This window comes from Scophthalmus maximus, chromosome 18 (genome assembly GCF_022379125.1).
Source record: "Scophthalmus maximus strain ysfricsl-2021 chromosome 18, ASM2237912v1, whole genome shotgun sequence".
In the NCBI taxonomy this organism is placed as follows: Eukaryota; Metazoa; Chordata; class Actinopteri; order Pleuronectiformes; family Scophthalmidae; genus Scophthalmus; species Scophthalmus maximus.
In genome coordinates, this window is record NC_061532.1 from 6,042,186 (window position 1) to 6,057,259 (window position 15,074).

General features: G+C 43.9%; 1 protein-coding gene across 2 annotated transcripts; it reads right to left on the minus strand.

Moving 5' to 3' along the window:
* Positions 1–4,638: 4,638 nt before the first annotated feature.
* On the minus strand, positions 4,639–13,159 carry LOC118290358 (breast cancer metastasis-suppressor 1-like protein-A). 2 transcript variants are annotated; one of them, XM_035617959.2, is made up of 11 exons: positions 12,851–13,159; positions 12,446–12,536; positions 11,368–11,495; positions 10,572–10,651; positions 10,268–10,364; positions 9,673–9,762; positions 9,459–9,523; positions 9,291–9,330; positions 8,975–9,104; positions 7,621–7,712; positions 4,639–5,070 (listed from the first exon to the last, which is right to left on the minus strand). In XM_035617959.2, exons 1-11 carry the CDS (start codon positions 12,984–12,986, stop codon positions 4,997–4,999), a joined length of 1,023 nt encoding a protein of 340 aa, XP_035473852.2. In that variant the 5' UTR covers positions 12,987–13,159; the 3' UTR covers positions 4,639–4,996. The 2 variants fall into 2 exon arrangements, with proteins under 2 accessions (XP_035473852.2, XP_035473855.1); XM_035617962.2 differs by lacking the exon at positions 4,639–5,070 and having other exon boundaries at positions 5,901–7,712; positions 12,851–13,156.
* Between the last annotated feature and the right edge of the window lie 1,915 nt (positions 13,160–15,074).

Genomic DNA, 15,074 nt, shown 5'->3' on the forward strand with positions numbered 1-15,074 from the left:
CGACATTAGTGTCAGACTATGTCTGGTTTCCACAGATTGTGCAAAGCAAAGCTAACTAGCTGTCGGCTTTCACGTCATATTAAAAAATGGACACGAGAATGCAGTCAATCTTTTAATATAACTCCCCACCAGAAAGCCAACGAGGGTATTTTCTCCAAAAACTCACACTCTTGCCTTATGTAAAATGACATAGGAAGCGAGAGGAAACACAACAAATGCACAGATTTCACAAAAATTTAGCTTTCTCAGTCTGTGTTTACCAACCCAGGCACCCCGACCGCAAAAATGCTAACATCTCCTTTATCCTTGAGTCTAGACTGATGAACATGACGATTCTGTGTTGTTCTTTGCCAAACATGGCGGCCTGAGTACAGCAGAGCTAGGAGTCTGAAAGGCATACAGTGTGTGACATAACTTCACATTAAGTGTAAACAATGTGAAACGACACCTGAAGGGACACCACATCGACTGAATGTATTTATGAATGAGCGACGGAGGGAGAGAAAGAAAGTGCATTAAGCGATATCATTGTGATCCATCAAAGTAAAGTGTTGGGTGAAAGCACCCCGAGGCGGAAAAGCTTTCCCGTCCTTTAGACATGGTCCGTTTCAAATGCGGCTAACGTCCCCTCCCCCTCTTTTACTCACACCCCACTGCTCTTTGCCGTCCATCAAAAGCCCTGTATGAGTTTGTGCATGCGCGTTCCCCGCAGAGTCGAGCATGCCATTATGATGAAATGTACTTTTGATTATCTGAACTCGGGATGTTTGTCTTTACATGTTTTAAGTGCAAAGCTACAGAGTGCACTGTGCAGTGGTGTCCGCATGCATTCACACACCTTAACATGCTTACACATGAAAGGAATCTAAGTATATGTTTGTGTGACCGGCGCCGCTGATTCAAAAAAAATGTGCAAGTGTGAGCGCATGCGTTTGTCCACGCACACACTCGGAGGCCAAGCAGGACACTGAACAGTAAACCGCCGAGGCCCGATAAGCACCAGGGAGCAGGCTCATTAAAGCTGGCGTATCTCCAGTCTGCACATTCCCCTTTTTTTCTCTATCCAAATACTGGAAAAACAACAAGCTTCGTAACTTGTCAGAGGGCGCCACTTGTGTTTCTTTTCTGTTTTTTTCTGTAAAGCAGGGAATCCCTCTGAGGAAATATTTTCACAAACCCAGAAGATGAAAAACAGAGAGAAACAGAGGACCTGTCTGTGCGATGTGCTCTGTCAGCATCCTGTCAACAGCGCACAGCCAATTAGGACCGCAGCCAAATGGCAGGGCGAGCTTTCTGTTTCTCACTGCACTGATTCTGCATCCAGCAAACACACACACACACACACGTTCACATACGTGGTTAATATGGACAACATACATTTAAGAGTACGTGCAAGGGAAATGTGTATATATATGCCCGCATTATGTGCACCTGATTTTACTGTAAACCAACAGGACATACTGTATATCCTGTGTCTAAATTCTAAGGCAGGAGAATCACTCGGCCTACTATGTCTCTGTAGCCTCTTGTCCTGTTGCTGATGCCAGTTGGCCATTTGAATACATTTTCATACTGAGCCTGCTCAGAGCATGTGAGGCTGCGCCTGCACGAGTTCGGATAAGGTGTGTGTTTATCTGTTGGGGAAGATGACGCTGAACTTGATACTCTCTCTATGTAAAATCAACAGTCCTGCCACAGGCTGGGGAGCCCATCCAGACACAAAAACACACCCTCTCTTACGCCCTTACACAAAAAACATTGGCCCTGTACTCGCTCTGCAAATGCTACAGTCATTCCTAGTTCTGCGTTGCATATCAGACCTGACAAAGTGAGGAGACACTGAATGGTGTCCGGGGACAGTGCGCGTGGAGGTGGAAGGTGCTACCACCACCTCGTATGGTCGGCTAAATAAACCTGACACACGCAGGCCCACCAGCCTGCTGGAGCTGCTCTGTTTCAAGCTATCAAGTCAGAAAGACTTAGAACACCTTAAATCAATTTTCACCGCTCCCTCACAGGAGAAGTGAGTCAAAGTTTACGTAAGTGGGAAAGGCTGAAAAGGTTACAGGGGCCAGACACAAAGAACACCTGTTCAAATCGCATCAATATCTGCAGTCCAACAGCTTGCAGATTCTTCTCAAGCATTTTGCAGTTCCTTGTTTTATTCACGAATGCTGTTGACTGAGCCACGTTATAACTCATTTTTCTACATATGAGCAATGTCGCTACTACTGGGCTCCAACAGCTTGGCCACTTGTCATCGTGGATCTGCTTTAAAAATGTGCATGTAGGCAAGTGCCACTCACCAGCTGCCAACCAGGCTACTTGGTGAAAGTGCAAGAGGGTGCGTTGTCCTAATCTGAGTAATACAGCCGCACCAACTGTTAACTGAGCAGTAATCTGTCTCTGCTGCAGGAGGTGGTGGAGACCTAGTAAGAGGAGGTCTGGGGTGGTCTTCTATCCAGCAAGGACAGATAGGTTGCTGGCAGCAGCTCACATGTCAATCAAATGGCATTTAAACTTGAAAATATGCAGGGCCTCAACTGTGACTCTCACATGCAGACATCAATGGATGTTCCACTTGGCAAAGCTGCCATTCCCCTCCTTGAACGTACAGAAAGCCAAGGGGATCCGTCCAAGATACCATTGCACAGCCAATGGCTGAGCCTTAGGAGGTTTACCAACAACGCTGTCCGCAGAGTACAAAAAGTGCTGCATGATTGCATATCACGCCAAAACTCACACAGGGCACAGATGATGCAATATCCCCCCCTTTTCTCTGTTCCATGAGGATACAGAGCACTGAAACTGAGCCCCCCTGCACCTTACCGAACTCTATAAATATAAATATTTGATGGCAAAAAGGTTCTGTATAAAAGAAGCGTCTCTCGAGTCCTCACCACCAAGAGCGTTGTTTGGGTTGTGTGACTTATTCACCCCTTTAGCTGATTCAGAGCATACAGCAATGCTGTCGTTATGGATAACAGCTTTAGCTGAGCTTGCCCAATGGGTATAAACTAGCATTTCTCACTGAGGGGAAGACTGGTGTACCACAGAATGAAGCCGCCTCAGTCCAATTCAGCAGAGGGTGGTTAAAGATAAACTCTCTCCAAACCCCACATGACAAGAAGAGATCAGTGATGCATACACCTCAATAGCAGAATGTGACGGAGAGGAAAGGACAAACAGAACAGACTGGGTAGCTCTCGCCTAAGTTCACTGCTGAAAGCCATTTTGACTTGGAGATAGAAACGTGGACCAATGCTGCTGTACATCTTAAATGCGCTCCCTCTTTGTCTCAAGAGACAAGCCTTGAGCGGCTGACCCATGTTGAGCACTGTGCCATTCGCCTGTGACAACACTCAGCATATTGAGAATTTCATCAGTCTAAAGTGAAGTTGTGCGAAGTCTAGGAAGCTGGAAACCGGGACCGTGATTGTTATGTACTGTGACATACTCACAGGGGAGAAATTACATCAGAAAAAGGTCTAGTTCATGCACAGGAGCAGAGGACTCCTGAAAGCTGCCACAAAGGGCCCTACAGTTTGTCCATACTGCAAATCTAGTCCCATCATGTGAGGAGACTGGAACCAATCACATCATTGCTTCGACATGCGACTGATGCGGGAAGAGGCATAGCTAGGAGGAGCAACAGAATCATCCCATACGTCTCTGATAGATACTGAATCCGTTTCGGCCAAGAAATGAAATGGTAACAAACGGCATGTTTAGTATCTCACAGCAAGCAATGTTTGATAAGGAAAACCTTCTGTTAATAATTCAGGTTTTTTTTTCTCCTGCCAATTCTCAATCGTGAGTCCCACCTTAAGATGACTAACACACGTATTTCCCAAAACATTATGGATGTCATCCTTTAGGGTGCACTATGAAGTGATTGTACTGTTGTATTCAACGTGACTTTGACGTTTTTCATCCGACATTTGTGACTTTGTGGGGAAATTTGTATCGATACAAATTAACAACAAATTAATCCCATCTTCAAAGAAGCGGCAACTGGATAAAAGCAGAGACTGGACAGGATCAGATGAAGAAGCGGCTATGCTCTGAGTGCTAATGGTGAATTCTTGGCCACCGCCATTGACATACTTAAAGAGGTGATGCCAGGCAGCACTGTCCATTTTAATCAAACTCCCTCTCTGTACATCTCTCGCTCTCTCTTCTCATCTTACCTGATGAAGAGCAGCTTGCCTCGTCCCTTTGATGTTAACTTATGGATGTATATGCATTTAGCATTCTCTTACACAATCAGCAAAAGGTACACACCCACACACAGCCATGGCTCACAGCACATGCACGGAGATCCACAAACACGGCCTCACTCTCCTGAACATGCACAGTGATGCACACACATGTACATCGCACAAGAGGGGCAGGGATACAAGTAATTTAGCACAGTGTGACACTTTCACGGTCTAATTAGCCCCAGTGTTGCAGTAAACACATCCCAATGACCCTCCAGTTCTGGTTTCTCATTAAGTATAGATGGGGCTGAAGATGGCCGGCTTCTCTCGTCCGCCAGGGCCCCGACTTCGTCACAGTAGCAGCTCCCCAGAACCCTGTAGAACCTCAGGGCGAGCACCCGATTCAACCAGCATCAACGCAAACACACTTCAGAGAACAAACAAGGAACCCCCTCTTCCCTTCGCTTCGACATGTCTGCCTCTGCACGTCACGTCCGATTCTGACCATACATCATACATGCGTTCATGTGCACGCTCGGAGGAGAGACTGAGGGAGATTCAAGGAATGCTCTGGAGAGATGCTGCATGGCGTGTGCAGAGACAGACGGCCCTGTTGCTTGCTTGCTTGCTTGCTGCTGCTGCCTTTGACGCGGTGATGGGGATTTTCCTCCTCTTCTCTCTGTTGCAGTAGCAGACGTGGCCAGCAAGCTGTGATCAAACTGTGCCTTCATCCTCACACTCTCTCTCGTTCTCTCTCATCAGCTGGAAGGCTTCAGTAGCAGGGTGCCCCAGATTCATGGACCACCTCCATCCTCCCATCTAGTGCAGGGGCTGCCGACTCGCCGCTGTGGAGCTCTACTGCCACCTTCTGGCAAAAAAAAAAAAAAAAAGTGGTAGTGCAACGGAGAAATGCAAGGAGGGCTCGTCTGGTCGTTTGAATTGGGGATTTTTAGAAACACTCTTGAATTAACTTCATGATCTTGACCTAGTGTGGATGTGGTAAATTATAGCAAAGAATATTTGTTCAAAACCTACTTGTAGAAGACCTTTTTTTTTATTTTATTAGCCGTTCAATTGATTCCTTCTTAATATTCCCAATAGATCAATCGCAGGTTGCAGTGGTTCTGCATGAGGCGTTTGCACAGGCCTGAGGGCAGGAAGAGAGGTGGGGGAGGGGGGTGGTACATCAAATCAGATCCTGGATCGATATTAGCATGTGGTGTTAATCTAGTGAGTGGCCCTTTGGCAGATGTAAGTGACTTAAGAGTTGAACAGCACAGCAGACCTAAGAGCCATTATCAAATAGAACGAGCTCAGCATTTCCCTCCCGAATAAGCCACTTTTTTTTGGTCACAGTGGAGTGTAGCCGGGGTCCAGCAGCAAACTGCGAGGGTGACTTTGGGTTGAGCACCGTCAGGGACTTTTCTGCCTTTGTACACCAAAGTATTATATAAGATTTTATCTGGGCTTTTTTTTTGTGTGCACGCTAGGCCAAATCCAATAGCCTCTTAAGTCAAAGAAAAGGAAATTAGCGTGACTGATGCGGAGCAGTGCAGGTTGATACTGTAGTCACAAAATGCAAGGACAATTTTTTGCTCGAAAAGCAGGCCAGAGGCCTTTAAAGTACAGAAAACCACACAGTTCTACTCAAGTTAAGAACTCTTGCATGAATTGTTTGTGTGCAGGTTTGACTCTTTGTACAATTCAAAACAAAAATCTTTAATCATCTGTACATGCGTTGGCACAATGTTACGGTTTCCCCGTTTACCTCTGGGGAAAAGGAACCAAAAATTAAAAAAAAAAAACAGTACTACTCAGTGGATTCCATATTAAGATTCACAAGCCTTTTCTGGATGTTTATGGTAAAGTGTTTGCAAGCACCTCTCTTTAAAATACTGTTGTCAGGTAATAATTGAAATACGTATGCAATATTGAAAGTATAAAGCATCCTAATTGACCCAAACAGACTTTACATTGCTTGATTGTATGCAAAAGAAAATGTCTTTCTCTTTCTGCTGTTAAAAACACAAGTGCTGAGGAACGTTTTAGTGGCAGCAAAGTGAGAGGCACGACTAAAGGGAACAGGGAAAGAGAAGTGACAACAGAGGGGGGAACAGAGACAAGGGGAAAGGGCAGGGAACAGGAAATACTTTTGATTTGTAGAGATGTAACATTTACACTGCAGTGCTTAGTATCTTAGCCTTGCAGCCGTTTTATTTATAGCAGACACAAACAGGCTGGATAAAGACAAAATATACGAGAAATGGCGCCATGAAGTACAAATCTGATTCCGTTCCATGCCCAAAGAAGAAAATCAGCCAAAATCTGTAGAGTTGAACTTTTTTTTAGGATCATGCCTAAGAGGGGACATTCTGGTAAAAGTCAACCCGGTTTATTTCCTATCAACTTAGCAATTGTCACTTGATAGGATGATTAAAATGTGCTTCCTTTAACTGTAAAGCTCCAGGCACTGTCAGACGCATGGCGACACGACAGGAGCCAGAGGGAAGAAAGAGTGAAACACAAAATACATTGTCATCTCTACATTTATATAGGGCACCTCCCATTTCTTCAGGCTTCTTAAACATCCGTCACGTTTTGCTGAATTCATGGGGGCTGGCCTTGATTTTAACTTTTTTTTGGTAAATGTAGTACTGGTAAAATTACACTGAAACATCAACAAATCAAGAGATCATTTAGTACGGCGTCTCTAGTACATACATTCTCTCAAACTGCGATCCCCAGGGATCTGAACACAGATTTATTAGGCTCTGTGGAGCATGAAATTCAAGTCTAACAGCATCCTCACCTGGTTTAGGGCTTCTCGCCCACTCGCTCGCTCATTGACCCGCTTCAGTCCTCTTGGTGCTAAGGCTTCACTGCATTAATAGTTCTGGACTTTTTTTTTCTTTCATTTTTTTTGTAAATCAGCCGAGGCATTATCTCGTCTAAGAAAGGCACGCGACTGAGCTTCAAAGTTCGCTACTGCTCCGGTTCTCCTCCCTTTATTTTCTTCTTTTTTTTTTTGTAGCAGCACTTTGCATTGCTCTCCATTCCAGAGAGAATAACACTTTGTGGCCTTGTCGATAATATCAACATACATATACATATTTACACAGAAGAACATTTTCTAAAACGGTCAGTTGACTTTTGTTTGTTTCTTTTTCGTTGTGTGTGTGTGTGTGTGTGTGTGTGTGTGTGTGTGTGTGTGTTTTTTTTTGTCAGGCTTAGAGTAAAAAACTTTTAAGGATGTCAGCGTGTGCTCGTGAACTGTACATATGGCAAGCATGTAGAGAGATACGACATGGAAACATGGCAGGGATGATGCTCGTTGTACTGCGTGTGTGCGTGTGTGTGCGTGTGTGTGTGTGTGAGCGGGTGTCAGTATGGTTTTATGAGTGCTTGATAGTGTATTTGCCTTTCTGCAGCTGGGAGATGTACAGCTTTGACTTGGTGCCATCCAGTCGTTTGAACCACACCTCGTCGTTGTTGATTGTGGTGATGATGGCGCTGCATGACACAGACAGAACGATGTTAGTCCAACCACAATCCTCACAATGCGTTTGAAAGGGTTCACATGAGACTTTTTCTGTGGATGAACACTCCTCGCTGAGTGGCAAACACTCAACAGGCAGAAACTGCCCCTGTGCATTACTAATAACCAAGCACGTGGATTTCAAAATGAAACATTCCAAAGAGTTTTACAACAGACAACCTGAATTTCACTGGAATTCCATATGATTCTTTGATCAGCCAGACAAATTATGCTTTAAGATTTGACAGACGTATGAATGATGATGAAGATGTCTGCACAGAGACCACGCATACAGCGTTTCCCCAACCAACACTGGAACTTACAAAGAGACAGAAATAAGGTGAAATCTAGTACTTAATGTGTCATTGCTTTTTTTTCTTTTAAATAAATGTCTGTGTGTATATTATCACATCAAAAGCCATGTCAACATCCATTTACAGTCAACTATGGGAATGAAGATGAGACTCGTCACAGTGAATGAGATCTATTAAAATTAAAATGAACAATGCGTACGCACAGCTTTGATTGTGTCTCTGTGCGTAGACAGAGGTTGAACTCGTGAACCTACGCAGAGTTTTGTGGCACTAGATGTCTTCAGGCTTACTTTGGTGAAACATTACTTCCCTGGGCTGATGCAACACATACACACAGAGGCTGGTGACAAATGAAAGGAGAAACCAACATAAAGTGTTTAAGTGAACAGCTTTAATGCTCTGTAGCACAGAGATTCCCTCTATTATCTCCCATAAGAGTTCACCTGGTTTAGCTCAGGTTACTCAGGTACTCGTCACCAATCTGTATGTATCAGGAGAATTCATTTCTGGATACATGTTGCCCTCATACCACACACTGACTGCTGTTTTGTACATGGACCCCAGTATCAGAGCTCTACGCATTCATAACAGCAACCTCTTGCGCGTATCCTGTCCTGACGACGCACCGGACAGGACGCACAAAGGGCGGAGTGTGGAATCACAGTCATTCCTGCTGTGACTCCCGTAGTCTTTGGTTAAATCCATCCAGGAGCGTTTATGTTACAAAAATAAATCCACCAGGTGACCCCCCACTGCTCGAGTCAGAAGCACAAATTTGTGGATGAACTTGTACATGTTGTTGTCTGGTGCTGGAACCAAATTCCCCACTCCCTCACATTTTTACAAATGGCTATGGATTCCGCAATAAACCCTCCTTCCACACACACACACACGTGTGCGCGCGCGCACACACACACACACACCTTGTCGGGTACTCGTCCTTCCTGTTGATACAGATGGCCTGTCCCCTGCAGTACCAATGGTTGTCATAGAAAAGTCGACCGTCCTCGGAGCGCGCCACATGGTGATGCCTGTCAGGCTTGACTGCAGGGACTGGGCGAAGAAAAAACACAGCAGGAGACATGTGGTGAGGAAGAGATGGGGAGACAGGGAAGGGAACAAGTGACTAAGGGCAGGGTAAGGTTGGAAGAAATACAGTACAAAATAACTGTAACTGTGGTTCGATGGCTGCACTCGGCCACATATTGACTGTAACCAAAGACGAGGAGAGACTCTTACCGTCCACCTTCACCCTGGGTGGCCCCAGTGATGCCATCGCCTGCAGGTGGAGGAAACAGACACAACAGGACAGAAAAAAAAAAAAAAAATCAAATCACAGCTTATCAACAACGTAAGAGGACATTTACTAGTTGACTCGTTCAAGTTGGTCAATGATCATAAAAGTACCTTTCTTATAGCGGTCCAGTCTTCAAGAATGTCCAGATCTTGCAGCATGTAAACGATATACGGTCGTAAAGGAGAGGTTAAGGAAAACTCTGAGGAGGGGGCAGAAAACGTCTGTCTGGAACTGAACGACACTGAAATAAAAGCAGCAAAATAGTGGTGCATATGGCTCATATGGGGGGAATAAGACAAGGACAGGACGAAGGAGAAAGGATATCAGAAACAACGACAGGCTTCTTCTTCTTGACAGGGGTGAACGGGTCTTTTTTCTTGTTTTTCCGTGAGTGCAATCCATCGTTCCACAACTCTGGAAAAGAAACAAGGAGGACAAATTATGTCTCTGTGTCACTGCCCCCTGTTCATATTTCCATCTGCGTCACTAACATTAAGTACAACCTTCAGCTCTCGTCTGGTAACATAGTCTTGATCAAATTTGCAATGTTAATTCACTGATTCTTCCTTTACACGAACAAACATATCCTGTAAGGTATGTTAGTGCTGATGTTAAACAATGATTCAACAGGTTTGTCAAGTGGCAGCTCCCAGTTGGAATTATTGAACTGCTTTTTTTATTGTTCAATGAAAATATAGAATATTTACCAACTGCTGCTTAGCTAAATGAATGCAAGGATTATGCCTCTCTCTTTTTCATACTGATACGACCAAATATGCTGGGTTTTATGGATAGTGGCAGTCTAAGTCAGAAACTTTAGGATATCAATGCAGGCCCCACCTTCTGACATTGTATTGACTAAAATATGAATAAATGGATGAAAAAACAACAATGGTTTGTCGAAGCTCCCGGCTGGTACCTGAGGTGATGTCAATACTGTGTCTGTCTTCTTCCAGTCTTCTTATCTTCTCCTCCAGTTCACTCTGCACAGTGTCAAACAGCAGCAACTTCTCACTCTGTGGAGGACAGAAACAAAAGGTGTCAGCAAAGGCAGAGAGTCCTCACATCTCACGGCTACAGAAGCAGGAGAGGGGTTGAATTTAATCTCGGCAGTGCACACTGTGGCAGAAGCCCAAACATTCTAAATTACAGTGGATTCGCCGTTTTGTCAGGAGAGTCGTCCGTCCAACTAAACCTATCCGACTCAAATGTCGGCCTCTCACCTCCCAGTGTTGGCAGGCTGCCTGGATCTCACACTCGTACTTATTCTTCACCGACTCCAAACACAGCTCCCTGTAGATCCCTGCAACAAACATTGAGTGGCAAAAAAAAAATCAACCCGAAGCAAACAACAGGAACAACGAGAATCTGTTTTAACCCAAGAAAATATAGTCTCTGAAGTCTAAACTGCAAAAAAAGTGCACCTGGCATTAAATATAATTTCAAACACTGACATTTGAACAAATATCAAGTCCTGCTTTGCTTAACACATGGAGGGATTAAGGCCAGGGCGTGCAATCCCTTTAAAGGTGACATATTATGTAAAAATAATTTTTCAGTGTTTGTGCACATAAATGTGTGTATCACAAACTGTGAAAAGAGACCACCCTGTTGTTTTTTTGTAAGGGGGCTTAACTCTATAGCCTGGCTCTGAACAACTGGTTCAGACTTCTCTCCCACTGTGACATCACAGTTGGACTCTTTTGGGGTAACCCCGCAATCTGAGAATCTCCACTTCTCCGGTGAAGGGGTGCAACATTTCCTACATAGTTTGAAATCGGTTGACCAATCACAACAGACTGGGCCAGCTGGCCATTCAGAGCAGACTGGGGGTTTAGACAGAGTGTGAAAAGCGAAGCAGCTGGAATGGGAAGTATGAGGACACAGATGCCTTTTCTGAACATTAGAGCACGTAAACATTTTGAAATGGTCACCCAAATTAAATGTATCGTTCATGCTAATACCCAAATACGTTAAGTTGATGATATCAGCGAAGACTGAAAGTTGACTCGGACTCACCAGCCACTTTGGTCCTGATCTGCATGTTCTCCTGCAGGTTGGCTAACGGCTCCAGGTACTCTTGGGCACAGCCAGCCATCACCTCCTGCAGCTTAATGTCCACCTGGCTCAGACGCTCCTTGTACAACCTGGGCAGCAAATGAATGAGCTTGAACTCAGGCGGAGCCTTGGATATTTTTGCGGCATTGTGGTGAATTTGCTTTCAAGGCATTTGTCTTAAAAGCAGAGTCGCCACAGTGCAGAGCATAATTAAACAGTCAGGAGTCGTCACGGTGCTTTACTCCCACTGGACCGGGCAGAGGAGCTAAATCATGTCCACACTTCTCAAGAAGGGGAAAACTTCTCAGCTACACCAAACATAATGTCTATTTTAATGACATTATGGCGATTACACAGATAGCCATTAAAATACCTGTACTGCAATGGTGGCATGGAATTCATTACTAAGTTTACTGATTTCAGAAAGTGCATAAAAAGTTAGTTTTACACAAGAAATAGCGTAGAACGCTGTAGATTACATAATTTGAATGATCTCGAAGATTTGAAATGGTCTTTGGAATTGAACTTTGAGCTATCTGTCAATTGTTTTGTGACTGAGTAGATTAATCTTCAGGTACTTTCGTTTCTCCACTATTGAGGTTGATAAATGATCATGTTGAGCTACTGTATGTATTAGACAGGTTGTGAGCTTGCGTTGATTGTTGTGTGGTGTATTGTGTTGATTTCTGTTATGTTGTGAGTATGAATGTTCTGTTTGTAAGCTTATGTTTTTCTGCTGTACTTTTGATGTACTGTGAGTATGAATAGCCTGCTTGTAAGCTTGTGTTTTTTGCTGTGCTCTTGATGTACTGTGAGTATTAATGTGACGGATGTATGTAATGTTCTTCTAATGGTCCAGAGACCCCAGGAAGAGTAGCTACTGTTTAAGACAGACAAGAAGCTAATGGGGATCTTAATAAACTGAACTAAACGGAAGATGAGACGACAAGCATCTCAGAGTCTTCACAGTTTGTTTTCAGTGAGTATCACTTCAGGGGAGAGCTGAAGTGTATTAGATACATCAGGGGAAAGGACTCACTGCTCCTTCAGGTCGGTGAACTGTTTCTCCAGGGTGGTCATCTCATCCAGGCACTCCATCCTCCTCCTCTCACAGTCCTCGTCGTCCATCTCTGTTCACACGGACACACGGCGGGTTTGGCATCACCTCCTCATCAACTGCTTTTCATTTCTTTTTCCAACCAGCATCAACAACATCATACAGCAGCAGCACCCCCGACCCCACCACCACCATCATCATCACCTGCCCTGGTCCAGAATCTCTGACCATTTTCCACAAGTGTGTCAGACAAGAGTGTTGGATCACAAATGAAACTGTGGGTTTGTGTGTTTAGGGCCTGTGTGTGTGTGTGTGTGTGTGTGTGTGTGTGTGTGTGTGTGTGTGTGTGTGTGTGTCTGTGTGTGTGTGTGTGTGTTTCTTTCCTACCAGAGGTGTCTCCATCTTCGGACACCGATGAGCTGACGGTGTCCTCCTCGTCCGTGCTGCTGCCGTCCTGCTCGGGAAAGTCCACCTCCATTTCTTCGTGGTTACTCTCTTTCTTCTCCCGGGAGTGCACCGGCATCGCGGCGTACGAACAAGCCGGATGTTAGCGCGGCGGCAGAGCTTGTTCGTCAATTCCAGCCCACGGCAGTAAAGAAAAAGAAAGCCAACGTAGCTCAGACGGCTAACCGGTTAGCTAGCCCCCGCATCCAGACAGCTGAGAGTGCAAACATGGCCACCGTCGACCAATGACAAGAGGCTTTGCTGAGCTCGTCCAATCAGACGTTGGTGTGGGTAACTGACTGCCGAGGGAAGACGTTAGGGATTTGTGGTTTTTTAAACTTTTCACGAGCACCTGATTGCTACTGTACAGTACAAAACAACAAAACAAAACAATACAACTTAATTTAAATTAATTAAGAAGGCAGTTTGGTTTAGGCTAAGTAAAAAACAAAAACAGGATATAGACATGCACGAACAAATAAACAGCAACAATATCACGATCATATACGCTGCGATAAAAAGTTAAATTGCTTCTAAAATACTTTGTAATCAATATTTTAACATTTATTGTGTGCGCAGGTGTCTAGCTATTTTTGATTTGTTTTTTTGTTTAATCTAATTTTTTTTTAATTAATTTTGACCTTCCCACGCTTCATTTAATATATGTATATTTGTTAATTTAGGCTACAGATGCCTTGGACCCTTTAACATCTGGAAGAAATTGAACAGCCATTTAACATGTATAATACAATGGAGAGAACAATTTAATAAAAAAGAATAATAATATTGACCAAATTGTAAAAATGTGAAAAGGCAATATTGGATTTTTAAAATGATCTTAATTCTTTATATATTGGCTGCCATTGTTGTTGAGGGACTATTGGTCTTGCAGGCCTCAAAGATTTTCTTTGCATGCTGTCAGTGCCATCATCATCATCATCATCAGTCGGGGTACTTGGAAGCAGCCAGGGGGTCTTCAGAGTGATTGCAGCGCGTGCGGCTGCAGGGGTGTGTGTTGTACAGGTGCTGGAGGTCCTTTGCAAGCGGACTGGAAGATTATTCAAGCACCCGGGGCAAGAGCTGTGACAGACAGCTGGCTGCTCATCTCTCCTCTCACTCAGTGGCAGTGATGGACAGACTGAGCAGCGGGTGGAGGCTGGAGCCGTGGCGTTTGTCTACTTTGAAAAAAAACAACACTTTATAGCACAACATCACAACAAAATTCTTTTGCGGTTGACAGTGTGCATGTTTGGGTTTATGCCACTGACCAGGATCTGCAATTCATGTTTTGACCACAGGGGAGCGTTAAAGAACTTTGCTGGGAGGATAAACAATAGCTCCCTGTTGCTAAAAGTTTAAATAATTCCAAAAAGAGAATAACCTATCCTAGAATCAGGCAGAGTTCATGATAATGATCTACTAAATATAGTGGATTAAGAATAACCAAAAGAGCATGATTTAAAAATGAGTTGTATCAATAAATGGAAGACCTCAAACAGGAACATTGATGAAACAATAAAATATGAATAAAAAATCCTGGCTAACAAAAATTCTATAGATGATATATTGCACTGTTTGAGTTACGTATTTGTCACAAAAAAAACCTTGACGTGAACTTCAACAGAAAAAACAAGTTTTATTTGTGATACATAAGCTGAAAGGGGGAAAAAAGGGCCTCAAAAAACATCAAAAAAACTGCATATGCGAATATTAAACGTCTTGTAAGCCTCACTATTTCCATGGTGCGTAGTCACTCACATTCACACTGCTAGTGTGTCAGGAAACTTTGCTGGTCTAAATTGTGTTAAGGGTGCAGTACGTAGTGCTAAAGCAGAACATCTGAGTCGTCTTTGTGGTTTTATTTTATAATACTGGACTTTCTGTCATTGTCCCACACTGTCCAGAGTGGACATGGCTGACTACAGCGGATAATCAGCAAATTGCGCACGGAGGAATGTAGGAGAGACTCGAGAATGAGAAGAAATAAAAACGGAGAACCACATTTTTATTACTTATGATAAAAAAGTGTCTCTGCACTCTGGAAACAATACTCGGTTCAATATTGTTTGCCCTGTTTTCAACTGCATGTGCACTCACATGACAGTCAGCGCCGCGATATGTAATCGTTGTAAATCTAAGACCTCAAACCATACTCGCTTACGAAGGC

Bases quoted from the DNA above. Each gene is read 5' to 3' on its own strand.
- LOC118290358 (XM_035617959.2), bottom strand. From the start codon at position 12,986: ATGCCGGTGCACTCCCGGGAGAAGAAAGAGAGTAACCACGAAGAAATG. The intron at 12,537-12,850 runs GTAGGAAAGAAA...CCGTGTGAACAG, and splicing joins CGAAGATGGAGACACCTCTG to AGATGGACGACGAGGACTGT. The intron at 5,071-7,620 runs GCAAATACACTA...TTTTTTTGCCAG, and splicing joins CATCTCCCAGCTGCAGAAAG to AAGGTGGCAGTAGAGCTCCA.